This window comes from Plectrocnemia conspersa, unplaced genomic scaffold (assembly GCF_051122295.1).
Source record: "Plectrocnemia conspersa isolate PC_06_02 unplaced genomic scaffold, ASM5112229v1 ptg000009l, whole genome shotgun sequence".
NCBI lineage: Eukaryota > Metazoa > Arthropoda > Insecta > Trichoptera > Polycentropodidae > Plectrocnemia > Plectrocnemia conspersa.
This window is the reverse complement of record NW_028277173.1, coordinates 24,775,001-24,796,228: the sequence shown is the minus strand read 5'-3', so window position 1 is coordinate 24,796,228 and position 21,228 is coordinate 24,775,001. Positions and strand designations below refer to the sequence as shown.

At 33.2% G+C, this 21,228-nt stretch overlaps 1 protein-coding gene across 7 annotated transcripts in view; it reads left to right on the top strand.

Annotated features, from left to right (window-relative positions):
- The first annotated feature begins 4,020 nt into the window (after positions 1-4,020).
- The window catches only part of LOC148232386 (nuclear envelope integral membrane protein-like), a 24,355-nt gene continuing 7,147 nt past the window's right edge, over positions 4,021-21,228 (top strand). For 2 of the 7 annotated variants that reach the window (XR_015810581.1, XM_088191432.1), the window contains exons 1-7: positions 13,457-13,580; positions 17,668-17,773; positions 17,854-17,975; positions 19,603-19,816; positions 19,881-20,047; positions 20,238-20,453; positions 20,524-20,648. Coding sequence is in view for 6 of the 7 variants with exons in the window: in XM_088191432.1 (XP_088047558.1) it covers positions 17,698-17,773; positions 17,854-17,975; positions 19,603-19,816; positions 19,881-20,047; positions 20,238-20,453; positions 20,524-20,648 (920 nt within the window). In the remaining variant the exon portion in view is untranslated. Of the gene's footprint in view, positions 4,145-5,018; positions 5,056-5,126; positions 5,238-6,691; positions 6,970-7,038; positions 7,210-8,103; positions 8,232-8,713; positions 8,987-9,313; positions 9,446-9,517; positions 9,611-9,686; positions 9,869-9,924; positions 10,834-13,111; positions 13,239-13,322; positions 13,581-13,897; positions 14,030-14,106; positions 14,660-17,667; positions 17,774-17,853; positions 17,976-19,602; positions 19,817-19,880; positions 20,048-20,237; positions 20,454-20,523; positions 20,649-21,228 lie in introns of those variants that run through there. The other 5 variants (XM_088191427.1, XM_088191430.1, XM_088191428.1 and 2 more) reach the window with 5 other exon arrangements.

The window sequence follows — 21,228 nt, the reverse complement described above, 5'->3', positions numbered from 1 at the left end:
GAAATTCTTGATATTTTAAATGAATTATTGCAATAAGAAAACATTGATTAATTTTTTTCTGAAAACTCAAAATCTTAACTTATGTTAGTCGAACGAACAAACACATACAGTTTTGGACATAAGAATGGGGCACCACTTAAATTGGTGTGTAGCTCTTTACAAGTGCATCGTCTGACCGAAATATTACAGCAGGTGGTTTTAACAGTAATTCTGAGAAATATACAAAAACATTTGCGTTTTTAATTTTTCACTCGACTTTATAAAAAAAATTGCAGGTCGAATTGTTTAATTGACTTTCGGCTTTTATTTGTCGTTATAATTTTTTTATGTATTAATTTATTTTAAATATTATACAAATATTTAAAAAGTGCTAAAAAAACGCGAATTACGTGAAGCTGAAAGAGCGAATTTATTTTATTGAAAAAAAAAAATTTTTCCAATGATTTTTACTTTGATTTTATCCCGTTGATTGATTTTTTAGTTCCCTTGAATGTGTAAACTAGTGTTTCTTATTTCTCAACGTTTTCCATTTCAGGAAAAGTGGGAAATTGTTCAAATTTCTCGAGAATTCTCGAAATTATTATTTACTCATACCTATTAATATTTATTCAAGAAATTATATGACGATATTAAAAAATATATAAAATGCTTTTTTGGTCACCATTATATTCCGAGGGCCCGGGTTCACTCCCGGCGGACCTGAATGTCATAGTACGTATATGAATATCGACAGCATCATGATTTCCGAATCTGATAGTGGAAGGTCCATGGGCCCACGCCCTCCTTCCACGGTCGCATCAGGCTCAGGAGTTTCGGCCCATGAGCGACCGGATGTACCTAGCCTGGCTTTCGCGCCTGCATACTGCGCATACAGGCGCTAGACCAGGCCTCCTTCCTAGGTCGTCACGTGAACGACCTGGACGGGTAGACCGTCGCGATTTATCTACTGATGGTCTCCGGCATCACTATCTTTTTTGGAGACGGAGGTTGGATAGGGGATGTGGGGGGAGGGAAGGTATGCGGGCAGTCGCGCTCCGCGTACCTGGGGTCTCTACGGGAGAGAAATGATTTTACGCATCCTGGAAAGAAAAATATTTATTTCATCAACTCATCCTTTGTGCTTGTTTTGTTTATTTCCTCTTTCTTATTTTTTTTTTCCTGCTGCCTAGCTCACTCCGATGAGAGAAGAGAGCTCGCGGGTGGCCCTTAAGGGGCTAATAGGTGGTCCTATTGAGGACGGACGTCTGTGCGGGCGCCATATGCGGCGCAGTATCTCTCGAACGCCAGAAGATTTCCCTTCGTGGCCACGAGATGTCTGTGTTGTGGAGGGCCATCGCCCTCGATTTCGAGGTTGGAGTGTAGGACTGCTCTCTCCTCGTCCATCATTGGGCAGTCCCATAGTATGTGTTCGGACGTCTGTAGTTCGTGGCCACAGGGGCAGTCGGAGCGATCTCTTAAACAAAAACGTTCATGATAGGCCCGGAAAGCTCCGTGGCCGGTCATGAACTGTGAGGTGTGGAATCCACAACGGAACCACCTGAGCTCGAGTCTCCCTGAGATCAGGGGGAGGAACTTTTTGGTCAGTAGTCCCGTTGCGGACTCGTTCCAGCGTTTTTGCCACTCTTCTAGCACCGCAGCGCGAGTGACGCGCCGGATAGTCATCAGAGCGGCACTTGGGCTAGGCTCTCCCCTTGGAGGGAAGAGCCTCTTGCCCGCTATTGAGGCCGAGCGGCCTCTTCCGAGGTGGTGGACCGCGGCTCTCATCTGGGCAGTTAAATCGATGGGTTCGACGCCGGCCATCACGCACATTGCCGAAATCGGAGCTGTATTGTAGGACGACGTGAGGAGCCTCAGCGGCGACGTCTGAGTTCTCAGCAGGATGGTGTTCGGTAGTCCGCGGGAAGATCTTTCGGCCCACGCACTTGCCGCGTACGTGATTATCGAGACGAAAATGGCTTTGTACATTATCACCTTCGCCCTGAAGTTAAGGCCCCAGTGTTTTCCGCCTAGGCGATGCAGCCTGCACATTGCATTTCTACTTTTCATTCCTGCCATTCTCAGGTGAACGCATGGGTCAAAGTTCCTGGATATTATCATCCCCAGATAGCGGGCTTTTAGTTCGAATTTAATTTTGTAATCTGATAGTGACGGTCGATGGCGAGAATCACGCTTCGGTGGCATGAGTCATGTCATGATTTTTTGTTATTATTAACTTGGTCATCGTCAAGCACCGCATAAACATGGTTGTCGAAAAATTCTATTTTGTTTGAGATATTATTTTGGTATTTATATCATTATTTTTTCTATAACTATCTTGCAGGTTCTCGTTCTCCAAGGACGTCATTTAGTGGGGAGGCGGAAGGTGGAGGCTTTTGCCAAAAAGATGCATGTCATTTAATGAAATACTAAGAATTTTATTGAAATCGAAATATTAAAAATACGACCACTGACTGGCCAACTTGCTTCTCCCCCCAAGTGAAAAAGCTGATACGACGTTTCTGATTTTAAACCAAAAATTCTCGTGTTGTCCCTCAAAGAAAATCTAAAAACAACAGTCTCGAATTTATCCCGAAAATATTTCTAAGAACATACCATTTCAGTGAAATTATATCAGAATACATTTTCACCCGTAGATATATATTTTTACCAGCGAAAGCTAGTAAAATTATATGATTTCAACTCTTCCATACATTTACATCCTTATCATTATTTATTTACATTTACAAATATATTTTCACTAGTAGATATGTATTTCTACTAAAGAAAATATAATTTAACCGCTAGTGAAATTATATTTGTCTCTAAGATGCCTATGAAACTTAATTTGACTGTTTCGAAACGTACCTTTGCTGTTCAAACCCAAACATAACCTAGACCAATTAACCAAATTCAATTTGACCTAATGCAAGTTCTAGAACTAAGTAATTATAGTTCTAGAACTTTCGTTAGGTCAAGTCTAAAATACAAACAAAGCGGAAAATAAGCGGAAGAAGAAGTACAGACAGACGTCTCATCTTGCATATTGCTCCATAGTTTATCTGCACTTCATGTTTTAAAAATATGATAGCTATCCTTACCGATGTTACTACAGACTTTTGATATGAGAATATTGGTCAAAATGTATTCAAACTGAATTTTGGTCAATAGGAGGGCGCAAAAACAATTATCACTTCTTAGAAGTAAAAAATTCACATCAAAAGCAATAAAATCGTGTTGGAGCCGTCGCAGTGGGAACGCTCGGTAACGAGTGTTCTCATTGCGACGGTGACAGGACTATTTTATTGCTTTTGACGTGGATTTTTGACTTCTGAGAAAAGATAATTGTTTTTTGCGCTCTACAATTAGGCTAAATTTGGTTAAGATGTACTTCATTCGATTCTCAGTCTTAATATGAATGCTAGATAACAGAGCGTGTGATACCAGGCTTGTCACGAATTTATTTATGGTAAAGATTTGTGCTGTGTTTTATCGTTTTGATATTGCTTAGTATGAATGTTCCCGAAGCAACCTGAAAATCAAGTTCTTAGCTTGACAAGATAGATGCTCGAAATGAAAGCGGTTGTTTCTTTGGACTTCGGTTGGTTGTTTGTGTGGATTTGGCGTAAGCTTCCAAGTCGGAAGCGAAGTAGCAGTTAAAGTAGAAGTGTTTTAAGCTCGAAAATAAAATAGTAGTTAAACTTCTAAATCTACTCTTCAACATTTTTGTACATTTCTCATATACTTCGATAGAATATAGAAAATTAGCGAATCTATTTAGTGTCGCGACTGATTGGTCGGGAAGTCCTGCATTAAACATTTGCATTCGAACTGGATTTTTTAAGTTATTTAAATTGTTACGCAGCTTGCACAATTACCCGCATTGTCATGATCACGAATTAGATTAGAGAGTGTGAGTAAACAAATAAAAAATAAGGTAATACATATATTTTTATAAATAAAATAAGATTTGCTCGGAATGACAACCCTGCTCTATTCTCGCGCATGCGCTTAAGGGGTGTACCCGCGAAACATTGCGTATAAAAACTATTTTGATCTCAAAATATTATAATCAAGCTTGAGACGTGAAGCCGGTGGTCGTGTTCAGCTGCTTCGCTGATCTAGTATCTTGTTTATATCAACTATTCTGGTATACTATTAATAGCAGGTATATATTTTTTATATGTTGTTTTTTTTATGCATCATACTGTGTAAATCGATATAAATAACTATTGGTTCTCATACTTTTCGCGTGAATTTTATTAGGCTGCAAGTAAAATTATTTATACTTTCAAATTAAAATACATTTTTATCAATTAAAATCGATACGTTTTTACCAATTAATTATAAGTTTATTTGTTCCAGTGGATTAAAATTATAGTTTTGAAGTTAGTATTAAAATATCAAAAGTAACTCTCGACAGAATTATTTTATAAATTAGTATTATAAATAATTATGATAAACGAGATTAAATTTGCTAAATCCATAGGAAGGGGATGCATTTGCTATTCTTAATTGCTTCAGCTAATCAAGTCTTAGTAACAGGGACGTCATTTGGAGGAAACGGGTGATGGAATTTGCCCCTTCTTTTGAATCTGGCTAGAAAAATGCATTCCATTTAATGAACTATTATGAATCTCAATGAAATCAAAAACACCTCAGACTGACCAACTTTTGCCCCATCCCTGTAAACCTTCCCTGACGCCTCTGTGTATTTTGAATATCTATAAAGAAAAATAAGTTTCCGAGTTGTTTACCTGTTTATGTGTACTGTGTTATTATAATGAATATTTTTTCTTTACCTTCTTAGAATAACTTTTGAACGGTTGCTCAGTGTGGTGTTTCCTTTAAGCGCGGCTCATAAAGAGTTTAAATAACTGTTAGGCTTGCAATAAAATTAATTATTCTTTGACAACCACTTTCTTTTGTTTCGTATTTATTTGTCGATGATATGATTAACGTAACTTATTAAAATTAATATTATTTAATAGATAATACGTGATTCGATTTGTAAAATATTATTGGTATTATTTTATTTACAGATTATTAAGGCATCATTATACTGAACATCATGTCAGGGTAAGATTATATGTTATATTGAATTTGTAATTTTTTTGTTACTTTGTTATTAATTAATACAATATTTATAGTTTGGAAAAGACAGCAACAGAAGAATCCACACCAAATGCTGCAGTCGAGACAAAAGCCAGAGATATACACACATATTTTGGAGAGGGCTTTGGTACAGCGTCGTTTGATAGGTATTTATTTATGTATACATCCTACTAATTTTGCTAAGCTATATTTAAATTATGTGTAAGATCAGTTTATAAATTTGAGTTCAAGAAGAGAAACAATAGATTTTAGGCTGAAGATTTTATTTACTTAGGATAAAATTACTAATGTCAATTGCTAGCTGCATATTGATATAGTGAAGCTTCATTAGCAAGTATCATTGTATTATACAATATTTTTTTCGGAATCCGTTATCCTGATCTTACTTGCTCTTGTTCTGTTGCATTTTTAATTAAGCACAAGTATCTGGAATTTTTTTGAGTCATTAGCAAACATCAATATATAACTATGTTATTTGTAACGAAAAATTCTAGATACAAATAATGGCATAATATATTTATCATTTTGATTAGAGATAAAACGATGTTGATAATTATCTGCGCGATGCATTAAAATTTACATTTTAAAGAATCGTTGATTTTATTTGAATGAAAAATATTGGAAAACCTTTGTTTGAACAGAATATTAAAGTATTTTTTTTTATTTTTATGATCGATAATAGGTGTACACAAAATTACAAATATTAAGAAAATATTACAAGAAGCGTTTTCACGCATATAAAAAATATTTACTGTTTTGTGCAGAGGGTACAAGTTAACTTTTCACAGGTTTTAAATATTATTTTTGTTTCATTCTAATTTTTTTAAATCTATTTTTAAATTTAATGATTGTGTAGCTTTACAGTATAAATGAGAAGAGATCGCACGTGCGCGTCTGAGAGATATGCGATTGATCCTAGTGCATTTTTAACTACCCGCGTTACTGCGGTAATTTGCGTACTGCATAGATGAATATATTTAATATTTTGTAAATATTGGTCAACATAGTTCAATCTAAAAAAACTACTTAACATTTTCAACTCATTTGAAAATGGGCTTACAACTTAGCTAAATATTTCCAAAAGAAAACATTTCATATTATTCAAAGTAAGGTTTGAAACTTCGATATTTAATAATAAAACTAAGTATTGTGTATCATTTAAGATTATAATTAAAACTTAGATTTATAATAATGTAACTAAAGATTGAATTACGTTTTAAAATAGGTTTGAAACTTAAAATAGGTGCTGAACATTTTAAGCCGGCCCATTTTAACACACCGGAACATTTTAAGCCAGTTCATAAAAACTCATACTTAACAAATATTTACTTTGGGTGGCATTCTCACATCGGCTCTTTAACGATTCTGCCTTTCACGTTACTATCATTTCCTGCATTCGACACCGACGCCCGACACTGACACCTGAGCAAAAATAAAGATACAATAAAATACTTGAGATCTACTAATCAAACGATAAATATTAAACTTAAACTACCTTTAATAATCTTTTTTTAAATGTACTCAAATGTATAAACTGATATTATACTAATTATATATGCCTTGTTTACCATTAAAAAACATTTTTATATATACATTTTAGATACAGAAATTTGGACGGAGAAAATGAGTTTGAATTTATAAGAACTAAGATTCTATATGCTTTTTTCGGCCCTCCAGTTTTTCATGGCGATATATTAGCTGTCGGAACTAGTATAGCTAATTCTTCTCTATTAAACACTTCTAGTAATACAACTACTAATTCTAGTAGAAGTAATATAATTACTAGTTTTTCTACACAACGCCATAATTATTTTGAAGAATACACGTCTAAGCAAAATGACTTCGTTACGCCAATTTATGACAAAATTTGCGCGTGTAGTAAGATGAAAATTTATTGTTATTTAGTCGTCATTGATAATATTATTTTATAGTACATTTTTTTTTCAGAAAAATACAGTCCTAGTGGCAACAATGTATGCATGTCCATTTTATATGTTTGTGTGGTACCTCATGATAAATCAAAGACTCTGGAGGAGCATGCTGATATTTTATCATCTGAAATTATAACTGTGCCCTTATTTAAAGTGAGAAAATGTATCAGGACAGATTTGAACGATGGTAGGTTAAATTTATTGCTATATAGTATATACTAGGGGTCGCAAACTTATATCTCGAATCATTAAAATACCGGGATACCGGACTAAAACTGATGCTTTAAAATACCGGTATTACCGGTAACGTTGAATTACTTGCATAACCCTAAGACCTTGCTTTGATTCGTTAAATGACTACTTGTACGTATTTCTATGGCCAGATTGCGACTAGAAGCAAAAACATATCGTGAACCTTCAAAAGGTATAATACTTCCAGACCAACTAATAGAGATATTGACACATTGGTAAAAATAGAGATAGCTTTATTTGAAACTGGTGGTTCAAGAGAAAAATATCTAGAAATTGCGTATATTTATTCTATTCAATTACTCCGATATATATATATATATATATATATATATATATATATATATATATATATATATATATATATATATATATATATATATATATATATATATATGGTTAATATTTCAAACATTTGACACGTTATCATTTTTAGGATCTCTTGATTTAAATTTAACCAAATATTAAGAAAAACACGAATTATTTTAATATTTGATAAATAAAACTATTTTAATCAAGAAGTTAGGAATATTATTTTTGTTCGTTTGATTAGAGTCAGGAATTAGACATCTGTGCTATTGTTAAAAGCTTTTTAAAAATTCAAATTATTTTTTTTCCGAATGTTTTATTTCATCGATAAATCGTCACCTCTTATCTCAAATCTCGACGAAAGCTTCTCTAAATATCGAAAATATCGGAATTCCGGGTTTCGTAAAACTTCAATATCGAAAATACTGGTTTTGGTAAAGGGGACCGGTATTGCGACTCCTAGTATATTCTATATATTTTTAACACTGAAAATTAAATAAAATTAAGATTATGAATTTTTTAGCTCGAACATCATGCTGTGTTTACATAGATGAATACTGCCGAGTTTATTCTGATTGGAAAAGCTATCTGGAAAATAATAAATTACCAAAGGGAGTAATAGTTGTACCTAAAGATGGCAAATATCAATTTGTAATTATACATTTTAATTCTTAATAGTTCAGAATATCTTATTTATTAAATAATACATTGTCTAGACAGAAAAATATATGTCTAACAAAAAAATAACTAGAGTTTATATGTAGAATAGGAATAATTATAATCATACATTTTTTGATTGGTATAAATTCAATTTTTATAGTTACTCTAGAAACCTTCTCAAAACGTATGCACACTCCTACTCTCACATTATATAAATGCACATTATATTAAATATAATCATTTAAAATGATAGATATCACATCCTTTTAGATATAAACGTATATTATATTAAATGCGATTCTTCTAGATTTTACTCAGTTTCATCCTAAAAACCTGAGAAAACCTTAGTCTATAATACTCTTCCATCACACCTCAAAATTTTGCATACATTATTTTAAGGGCCCAGGCTTTTGCCTCATGATCTTCGTTATTGGTATTAATTTATATTTAATTAAAACATTTCTTAAATGCAGTCTGGCTCGGACCTTTCTGACGCGGACCTTTCAAGTGTGCTGTTGGAAATGTATTTATCGCCACAATCTTCAACATCAGCTGAAGTAATCAAAGCTCTGGAGAGTGCATCTCTAGTTACAGGACTTTTGTCCATGGGTGTATTTGCTGCGTCTTACTTTATTCCTGTGGCAAGACCTATTCTTACTGGTGCTGGTATAGCTTCAACGTCAGCAGGAGCATATGGATTAGTTTCTTCTAGTAAAACTTTAGCAGATAGATACGCACATGAACAGGTATTTACATTATATATTTTTTTAGTTTATTGGTTTAATATGTGTATTTTAAGAGTTGAAGATTGTCAAAGCGATCAAAATAACATAGCAATCAATAGTACACACCGACAATTAGCTGTATATTTGACACTATATTCGTTATAGATTCCATCAAGGAAAAACATCTCAAAATCGTAGTAAATAATTCTTTTTGTTACCGTCACTTTCCTTTGTGCTTCAGGATTAGGATTTTCAACTTAAGTTGTGTTTGTTTATACTTTGGTTATGTGTAAACTTCATGTGCTTATGGAGACTAAGATAGTAATATTATAATTTGTGTTTATTTAGAGTATTAGCTTATTAGATTCACAAGCTCGAGGTTGCTGGATAAGCGTAGCTGGCAGCTCTGTAGGAATATTAACTGCTGGTGCAACGCAAGCTTTGACAATAGCTACAAGAAATGGAGCTGTGGCTAGCCAGGTATTAATTTTTATTTTTGTGCAGTCATATCTTTAAGTAAAGCTTATGTTATCTATGTACATTTCATTTTAGGGATTTCAGCGGCTGGTCAACGTTGCAATATTTGCATCAATTAGTACGAATTTTGTGGGTATTAGCAACGGAATGTTTAATATGATTTATAACGTAATTGATCTGTTTTAACTCTATTCAATATATAATAACTAAATTAGCTTTTTTTGAAGTGTATTAATTATTTTAGTATGCTCAGGATGGCGCAACACCTTCTAAATTAGAATTGATACAATTGACGTCGTCGATTTTCTTTTTTTGTCACTCTACGATGAATCTGAAAACTGCTTCTAATATAATAGAAGAAACGCAAAATTCTGTTATAAACCAGGAAAGAGATGGACTACGCAGCAATCGTCAAAGGTACTAATTATATATTTTTAAATTAAATTCTGTATTAAATATGTTTTCACTGTTTTGCTTCATAGGAAAGTATTTGACAAATTAACAGCTGAAACAAGAAGGCAAGCTGGTGGTAGTCAACAGGGTAATGCAGAAGTGATAAGAAGTATGAACAACATAAACAACAAAGATGATTTTTTTGCAAATGCGCTTCGCATGAATAAAGAATTCAATTCTAAAAAAGTTAAGATATCATTTGGAACAGACGGCAGTATGAAGCTAAACGCTGGCCAAACAATAAATCCAACGGATTTTGTAAATCTTAATCCAAGCGAAAGAGCAGAATTTTTAAGTAATGTAAAAAAATTAAATTTGTCAGCCAAGAATTATTCAACAGTTCCTACTTCTGTTGAATTTTCATCGAATTTTTCATACCAGTCAGCACATTTGCTTGTTAGATTTATGCAATCACCAGCAGATTTTCAAAAATTTATTGCTGAACACATTGCTGATTTAATAAATGACAATTTAAATAGAGTATCAATGATAGCACATAGAATTATTGACGAATTGCCCCCTATGTTAAAGGAGTTACTGGAGTCTAACTCACATGATATGTTTGAAGTTGCTTTTAAATTTGCTTATGATAGTATCCGTTTGCTGGTTAATAACATTGAAACCTATAACGATTTCACAGATGCTTTAAGCTTTTACTTTGTTGCTGGAAAAATTGATAGCGATGCAATTTTATCGTTAGTTTCACTCTTTTCATCGTATGTTTGTAATCTATTTGGGAGCTCTGTAGGTTCAAATACTTGCAACATATGCGGTGGTCATAATTATGAATCCTAATAAATTCATCACATGTAACATATATGTTTGTATTAATGTAATGTTCATTGATTTCGAGTTTATTCTTAGAGTTTATATATTAGTGTATATAAGCGTTGTTCTTGTAGCCTTGACTACGTTTCGTAATTTCAATCGTTTCTAATGCCTGCACTACACTCTCTGGAAGTTGGCCAAGGTTGACCAAGGACGGAGAATATAGTAGGTTACTTCAGGGTTACTTCGGTCGAGTTCGGTTCTGCCCGCTCTAAATTCTCTCGGAAGTTGTCCGAGGTTACCGAGAACGGGAGGTAAAGTAGGGGTAATTCAGTCAACTTGGCCAGCTTCGAGCGCTTCCGAACATTGTCGGCAAACGGACCGAAGTCAAAGAAATCGAAGTTGGAGCTGCCCTTACGAATGCGAGCGGTGAGATACTTACCCTTTCGCTCTCTCGCGTGTTAAGTGACGAGAGTGAGAGAGATAATGATATGGTTTCTCGCAAACTGAGATAGAACGAGTATCTCGGTTCAATTTCAGTATGCGCGTAGGCGTCCTATCGTGCGTCGTTCACGAGCGCCGTCCGGACGGCATATACATTTTGGGGCAGTGTGGCCGCTACTTCAGTTAAACTTTGGTTCGGACAACTTCCAGAGAGTGTAGTGCTAGCATTATGATTAGGTCGAATTCTTGGATTTCGAATTTCGTAACCAAACCAGAGTTAACGTGAAGTGGATAGCGGTTGCTTTCTCGGTCGATACTTGGCGTAGCTCCACTTGGTGCGAATTCAGATTCTTGTGTGTCTCAAAAACGATGTAGTAGAAAAGACAAGTTTTGACCAATGGTAGTTTTAAATAGAAGATAATTATGGAATGTTGAGAGTATGCCATGTTGGGCTTATATACTATTTTGGCAGATAGGGGAGGTGCTAGGCTCTCTTCTATTCTCAAACCTTAGGCCAATGTGATTCGGGTTGGAAACTGACCACGTTGTTGTCTGCTACTTATCTTTTAAGAATGCTTGCGTAACGAATTTTACGACAATATTTAGCAACGCTGTCACTGTATTTACTGGTAGACGCTTTCGACAAACTTTGTCAGCATTTGCTTTGATAGTGAATTATTTTGTTTTTGTAAAGACATCATCCGTTTTATGTCATCAACTTGCAAACAAATAATTTTAGTACGCTTTTACGCTTTAAAAGTTATCACGACGATAAAATTGTTATGAAGTAAAATAACATGTTTGCTACTTAAATATAGAAATACTACTGTAAAATAAAAAAATATATTACATATAAGAAAATAGTCTTTTTTTTTTTAATCATATCAAAATCAACGAAGGAATACAAAAATATAAGTATATATAAATTAATCATGCAAATGAATGATTTTCATAGTACTGCACTAAACTTCATTAAACGGCAATATAATGTCATGATACCACAGATATGTAGATATTTATTGGTCATATTAAGGGCCATACAAAAAGCAGTAAGTTTTTTTGTAGCTCGATATCCGGTATAAATGAAAATACATAACACGGGCCTATTTATTTATTTATTTCGGCCAAACTAGGCGGCACTCTGGTAACACTGACGAACGAAGGCGGACGGCAGCATATTCTTTGGCGGACTTCGACGGGACTTGACGTACGTCGGTGCCTCGTCCGCCAATCACTCATAGCATTTAATATAAAATTTAAACCATTTCATTCATGTAATAAAAAAATCTGAGTGTGATTGCCACCCGTCACCATCTGTCTGCAAAAGCAGCAACCCAAATATATTTTGACATATGTACATATATAGAAAAGATCGTATACATATTTTAAAAATTAAAAATATATCGAGAAATATCAGGCGGTGAAGTTATAATTGCAGGTCACGGATGTTATCTCTCTTCCGTTTAATATTGTTTTTATTTTAGTCACTGATACGCCAGATTAGTGGGTACTGCGATCGTGGGCCTGCAAGCTTCCGAGTTGTGCTTCCCTGTCCGTGCCGGCCGGGCCGGACGAGTGTTCGGTACAGCTACAGCGATGACTCGCGAAGCGCCGCAACTAACTGAGGCACTCACGACCGACTCACGTGGAATTTTTTAATTTATTATACACACTGCCAGTTATATTTTGGCATCTCGTATTACTTTTTCTAGGGCAATGTCGAACAGATAGAGCATCGCCCTGTCGTAGGCTGTTGAATGTTCACAATGGTTTTGATAGATCATTTTGTACTCTCACTTGGCATTTGACATTTCTCATTGTGAGTTTCACCAAGGAGATTAGTTTTTTTGTTACAGCCTACTGTGTATTCTTTAGATTAATTCCTTTAGAACCATTCTCAAAACATATGCACACTCCTACTTTCACATTATATAAATGTGCATTATATTAAATACAATCATTTAAAATTATGGATATCACACACCTCTAGATATAAACGTACATATATTATATTAAATGCTATTCTTCTAAATTTCACTCAGTTTCATCCTAAAAGCCTTAGTATATAAAACTCCTCCATCACACCTCTCTGCATGAAGAAAATATTGCATACATTATTTTTAGGGCCCAGGTAAAACTAAGGCATCCCTCATAGACGGATAAACTTAGTTATTGGTTTTAATTCATATTTAATTAAAACATTTTTAATTTGCAGTCTGGCTCGGACCTGTCAAGTGTGCTGTTGGAAATGTGTTTATCGCCACAATCTTCACCATCAGCTGAAGCAAACGAAAATATGGAGAATGCATCTCTAATTACAGGATTTTTGTCTATGGGTGTATTTGCTGCGTCTTTTGTTATTCCTGTGGCAGGACCTATTCTTATTGGTGCTGCTATAGCTTCCACATCAGCAGGAGCATATGGATTAGTTTCTTCTAGTAAAACATTAGCAGATAGATACACACATGAACAGGTATATTAGTTATATATTTTTTTAATATAATGGTTTAATATGTGTACATTAAGAGTTGAAGATTGTCAAAGCAATCAATATAACATAGAATTTAATAGTAAACACCAACGATAAGCAGTATATTTGACACTCATAATGGATTCCATCCAAGGAAAAACACCGTAAAATCGTACTAATTAATTATTTTAGTAAGTGTCACTTTCCTCTAGGCACAGATATGAGATGTTCAATTTAAGTTGTTTATGTTAATATTTTTGTTATGCGTGAATGTGCTTATGGAAACCATGATAGTAATATTATAATTTGTGTTTATTTAGAGTATTAGTTTATTAGATTCACAAGCTCGGGATTGCTGGATAAATATAGCTGGCAGTTCTGTAGGATTAGTAAATCCTGGTACAACACAGGTTCTGTATATGGCTGCAAGAAATATCGCTATGGTCAACCAGGTATTATTTTTTGGACAAACTTGTATTTTTAAGCAAAGCTTATATTACCTATGTATATTTAATTTTTGGGATTTCAGCGGCTGATCAACGTTCCAATTTTTGCATCAAACGATATGAATTTTGTGGATATTAGTAATATAGATTTAATATATGATAATATAAATAAAATATCAATGATAGTATATAGTATTTTTGATGAATTGTCTCCTATTGTAAAGGAGTTACTGGAGTCTAACATACATGATATGTTTGAAGTTGCTTTTAAATTTGTTTATGATAGTATCCGTTTGCTGGTGAATAGCATTGAAAGCTTTGAAAATTTCACAGATGCTTTAAGCTCTTACTTTGTTGCTGGAAATATTGATAGAAATGCAATTTTATCATTAGTTTCACTCTTTTCATCGTATGCTAGTGATCTATTTGAAAGGTCTGTAGGTTCAAATACTTGCAAGATATGTGGTGGTTATTACTATGGATCCTAATAAATTCATCACATGTAACATATATGTTTGTATTTATGTAATGTTCATTGATTACGAGTTAATATTATAGCTAAGCACACACGTACGGATCTGCTCGTCGGACATTTGACGGATTTTTCCGGGCTTGGCCACAGACGCAAAATGTACGAGCTCGGATCTGTCTGATTAAGCTCGGTAGATATTGTAGAAGAAAAGTTAAATTTATATAGTGTTTATAGTAAATTCTAAATTTAAATGTCATTTATTAATAATAATAATATATACATACATATATATACCTTGATCTCTTCATACATTTTCAATAATGATAATACTAACTTTAATTTTAGTATAATTAAAATTATATTTTTTATTATGTATTAATATATGTGATATTTACGTATCTAGAGTTTCTAAGTGCATCTTAAATATACAATTATATATAAGATATTATTTTTTCTATTGTATAGTGATTTAATTGAACGGGGTCATAAAGTAATAAAACTTTTAAAAAAATTTAGACGTTGGCGGCAACTTTGGCGCAAATTAATAAAGGCCCGGGTCATAAAATTATTTAAGGGACAAATTTTAACAAAAAACACTGTAAACGGTCGTTTACGCGAGCGCGATCTCTGCTCAGATCTGCTGGTCCGTGTCCGATCTGTTCGTTTTGAACACGGACAACGGACAGACAACAGACGGATCTGTCCGAGAGTTTTAACCCCACACACTGGCGGATTTATCCGTCGGACATCCATTTCGGACAAATCCGACGGGCAGATCCGCCCGTGTGTGGCCAGCTATTAGTATTTATATGTGTTGTTCTTGTAGCCTTGACTGCGTTTCGTAATTTCAATCGTTTCTAAAGATTGGGTTTTGGATTTCGAACTTCGGTACTAGACCAGGCTGGTTGACGTGAAGTGGAAAGCGGTTACTTTTTCGGTCGATACTCGACATAGCTCCACTCGGTGCAAGTTCGGATTACTGTCTCAAAAACGATGTAGTAGAAAAGACAAGTTTTGATCAATAGTAGTTTTAAATAGAAGATAATTATGGAAGTGTATAACGAAAAAGAATGTTGAGAGTATGGCATGTTGGGGCTTATTTACTATTTTTGTATATACACCATCTGTTTTAAGTCATTAATCGTGTTTACGCTTGTATAACGTCGTCGTAATTAATATGTGTGTAAGTCGCAAAATATATTATAAATAAGAAAATAATCTTTTTATTTATTAATCATTTCAAAATCAACGAAGGAGTACAAAAAAAATGAGTACATATAATTTAATCATGCAAATGAATGATTTTCATAGTACTGCACTAAATTTCATTAAACGGCATTATAATGACATGATACCACAGATATTTAGATATTGGTCATATAAGGGCAATACAAGAAGCAGAAAGTTTTTTATGGCTCGATATCCGATCTAAATTAAAATGCATTACAGGGACCTATCTTTTAATTTATTTCGGCCAAACTAGACAGCACTCTGGTAACACCGACGAGACGAAGGCGGAGGGCAGCATATTCTTTGGCAAAACTCGACGTGACTTGACGTACGGCGGTGCCTCGTCTGCCGATCACCCATACATACAATATAAAATTGAAACCATTTATCATTCACGCGATAAAATAATACTGCAGCAATTCAATCTGTGTGATTGCCACCAGTCACCATCCGTCTGCCAAAGCAGCAACCCTAAATATATTTTTACATACATACATAAAAAAGAGCGTTTGGCGACGGAATGGTGACGGGAGGCAATTAAACGCAGATTGAGCCGCTGCAGTAATGTTTTATTGCGATATGAAGTTGTTTAGATGTTTATATAGACGTTGCGCGAATTAGCAGGTCGGACCCACAACCTGCCTTTGTGAGTCCCACCAGGGTTGCTACTTGAGAGAATAACCGTCACGCCCGTGTTACTGGAGTACCGCCAAGTTTTGGCCATAATAAAAATCTATATATAAATATAAATATGCCCCTATAATTGTACACCTATAATTTTATAATATTTAAAAAATTAAAAGTATGTTGAGAAATGTCGATGTATGTATCAGGCGGGAAAGTTGTAGCAGGTCTTGGAAGTTCATTGTTGAAAGCTACTTGTCATTATTTGCATGAGGTCTAAACTAATACATAACGACCATAGGGATGTCATCAATAATTATAATAGACGACATCCCTGTGGTCGTATGGCATATCGCTTTTTTGTTATTTAAAGGTGACAATCCCATTGTAGTCTTCAAAATCTCTCTTTCTTTGTAAACAAGCAATTTTCGTTTAAGTAATCGCTCAATTAATTATGAACGACAAACTAATTTGTCCTTTCCGTAATCTCTAAATTAGTAATTACAACCCACAACATTTATTTATTGTAAATATTCCGTTATATTATGACATTTTTTAAATATTCACCACGATATTCATCCGCGAGATTAGAACAATCTAAGAAATCCTAATATGTAATGATCAATAGAATTATTATTTGCGATTTTGAAATTATGGCTTATATGGGATTTGAATCAAGGACTTTTAAGTATTAGTCACCAACTGATACAACTGGTCTATCGTGCTGGTATTAGACATACCAATGGGTTATTATTAACAATGTTTATGATACGAGTAAAACTTGGTAAAAAAGTGGCGCAATTTTTCGCGCTTAAATATATATTTCAATTAAATCATAAAAAAGCCATAATTTAGGCTTAATGGTAACCGCCTGTATTACATGTATACTTTACTGCGCTTTATTTTATTTTTTTGTGACGTCATTTAGAAAATAAAGAATTCACCGAGCTTGACAAAATGATTCAGCATAAATTAGCTGTCAAACACAAATTATGCGTCATAAAAAAATAGCACATAAATAATAAATATTATTGTTATTTTTTATCACATCTGATATATATTTTTAATTAAAAAATACTTACATGTGTAAAAATATCCTAATTTATAATAATATACGATTGCTTAAAACATATAATTTAAATATATGTTTGAAGTAATTATAGATTATAATAAATTTTTTTGTAACATTATATTTTTACAATGACCGCTATTTTTCTCTAGATCTAGATAATTCCCCCATATTTATATTTGAAACATATAAATTACGTTTAAAATCAGTGTTGCCATAAGCATAAAGCGTTACTTTGAAATTTGACAGCTTGTAGGTTATACGGCGCCTGTATGAGATATGTTGTGGGCGAAGGCTGCGTTGCTTCTTGCAACGCTAGCGATTGGAACGGTGGCCAAATACTCCAGTTATGACAGTTGAGTGATACTCCGTTTTGTTCATACGCAATTTTTCATTTACTGTAGCTAACTATTTTCCTCTAATGGTCTTCAACAGTTTTCTATTTGAACAATGGAACCCATATGCAAAAGACCGTATCCTCCAACGGGGCAACGTTGCATATATATTGCTATAAAGGGAGATCGATGCAATATTTATATGCTTGGCAAACGGTTTGGGTAAGTTTTTATGTGTATCTATTGCTTAATTATTTTGATTTTGTGCTGCCAATTACTCTGAATTTGTAGTAATTACGTAGTCAACTCGAGTAAAAATAAAAATTCTGAGTCTTGGTTTTTAACAATAAGTTTTTCAAGTATTTGAATAAATTTAATTTTCAAACGTTTAACCCTTTAGCGCGCAAATTAATTATTTTGGAATTAAGGGTTAAAAATTACTTTTTAAAACTTTTATTATATATAAAAAGTAATTTTAATAAAAAAAATTTAAAAAAAGAATTTTTTTTTTGGAAATTTCGAAAATTTTGTCGGTTGATATATCGACCTTTGACCACTTAGGGTGATATTTTAAAAATATATTTATTATATAATGAACGATCAAATATTGGCACACAAATATAATTTATTGTTTGAAATATATTACATATACACATATAAAGAAATATTATTAAAAAATAATTCTTCTAGAGTTTTGTAATGTTTTATTTTGATTTTTGATTTTATCGTGTTTTGGCCTATAGCAACAACTTAATTTCACATGGTCGATATATCAACGAAAGAGCTTCCTCGACGACATATTGTGATGCTAAGGAAGATTTTATTATGAATGGGTATTGAATTATAGACCGTTATGTCGTCGGTCGATATATCGACCGTTTTCGCCCTTTGCGCGCTAAAGGGTTAAAGAAATTCTAATTTACTAAAAATATTTCAATAGAGAGAGGTGTCAGATATCTTTCTTCTATACTTATACTCTGAAATAATATTTTAAAAAACACTCCAGAGACAAATAAGAATTAAAATCGGCGTTGAGACAGTTAACAACATTTGTTATGCCGATGACATGGCAATATTTTCTGAGATTATTGACGATATTCAGAGATACATGGATAGTGTAAGTAGAGAATGTATTAAAAAGGTACTACGAATAAACATCAATAACACAAAATTTATGGTAGTAAGTTAATTTGAATTGAGTGAATGAAGCATTTTAAATATCCGGGTAGTTTGATAAACAAAATGCAACTAATCTACTTTGAAACAGATTGAGACCATTTCAGTGCCAAATATTAGCAACAAAACTTCAAAAGACCTTTAAATAGGTTAGGGACTAATGAATATGCATAGGAAAGCAGACAGATGGTGATGGGATGTAAGTGATAAAAAAGGGACTTGAAGTGTGTTATTACAGAAAGATGCAAAGGGGATGGAAAGGAGGATTTAAATTTTTTCAATTATCATATTAGTGATACTTTTAAATGAAGGACTAAATAAATATTCTACAGTAAATATGCAGTTTAACAGGTTATTTGTACGAGGTTGAAATATTCAACGTGCTAATAAAAATTGGTAAGATATTGAAATATTTCAAGTGCAAATTATTGAGAGTACTTTATAACCATATTAAATTACATGAATGTCAATTTTTGATGATTGAAGTTACAGCATTAAAAAACAAAACAAATATGATGAAATGATGATTTCGAAATATTTTTTTTTAATGTAAGAGAGGCGTTATTCTTTGTTAAAAAATAAAATAATATATTTTTCATATAGGTAGGAGGAGCACTCAAGAATAAAACCTATTGACGCTTATGTATTTATAATTTATGTATGTTTTTTTCAGTTGCGTCTGAATATACGTAATGATGAGTATGACTTGATTGTGGGTCACACACCTAAAGATGTTTGGGAATCCTGGGAGAATTCGTATAGCACTTTCTCCCTCAACAGCTTTTTCTCGATTGCAAAATCTCGCTCCTTATCATTTAATTCTTTCAATGATAGCTGCATCGGCGTCGACACAAAGCAGACTTACGTTGTGTGGCTCGACGTTAAAGGTATATTTAATAATATATTCATATATGTTACTTATATTAGATTATTATAATGTTTTTTTTTAAGATTTTGATTACCTCAAAGTTTCTATGTTTACCTTTGGAATACTATTGTTTTTGTACTCGACATCGTTGAGTAGAAACAGTTTCTTCTTCTATGCCATCGGAATCGTTTTTGGGATATTTGCATCTTTCATGATATTGGTTTACTTTGTCAGCAAATTATTTCCTAGGGTATGAACCACTAGTTACTTTATTTATTTTACAAATGTTCCTTTTATTTTTATTATATAATATAGTTTTTACTTTCGATGAATAATCTTTAAATGAAGTCATCGATCAGATTGAAAATATTTACTAAAGAAATATAAATAATATTAATTGCAAAAGTTTTGATTCTAATAAAAAATAAATAAATTTACAGAAATCTTTATTTTATGGATCCATGATTGGAGGTTGGGCATGTGGCCTTTTTTTAGCTCAATATATCTGGTCTAGCCTGCAACCACTTTTGATCCTCTACCGAGAGTATGTTGTGTGGTATGCGATTGTAATGGGATTCATAAGCTTTATCACATGTTATTGGATTGGTCCACCGACGCACCCTAGAAATTTAACAATAATCTCCTGGACGCTTCAGGTATGGAAATTGATAAATTATTGAACTATATAGTATAAATTTAAATACTTTGTAATGAGTATTGTTTTAGGCGACGGGGCTTGTTATGATGTACTTTAGCTGCAATATCATCAATGTGACAATCATATTTGCAATACTAACTTTTGTATTGAAATACATACCGCGGTCTTGGATATCAAGGTTTCGGATATTTTGGTAATTATATATAAAGTACTTTTACCCAATGTACAAAAAAGGTTTCGATCTTTTATTCCGCTTTTAAACCGATAAGCGTAGCAAAACGAAGTTAATTATCTACTTTGTATTTTTTTAGCAATTGAAGAAACAGTTGTTTAAATTTAAAAAAATTGTGTTCATTTTTACTTGCTGTTTTTTTGAATGTTTATTACACTTGTACTATAATCAGCAGTGACTTCCTGCTTGCTTTATCACTTGATAGGAATGGTTAGGGCGGAGGTCGGAAAACTGCGGCTCAAGAACTGCATATGTGTGCGGCTCTTTATTTTGCCAAAGTCACACTAATTTTTGCCATTGATATGTTTTACTTATTATATTAAATAATTGAAAAATCAAGCTCTTGAATTAATTACTGAATGCAATCTTTATTGAGAGTCAGGAAATCATTAATAGGGTAAACCATTCACAGATGGTTAGTACATAAAAAGTTATTTTATAAATGCAGATCGTAAAATACAATTGGTGGATTTACTGAGTAACGAGTTATTGAGCTCCTTATTTGTGGATCTTGCCACTAAAATTAAATATTGTAGAGATA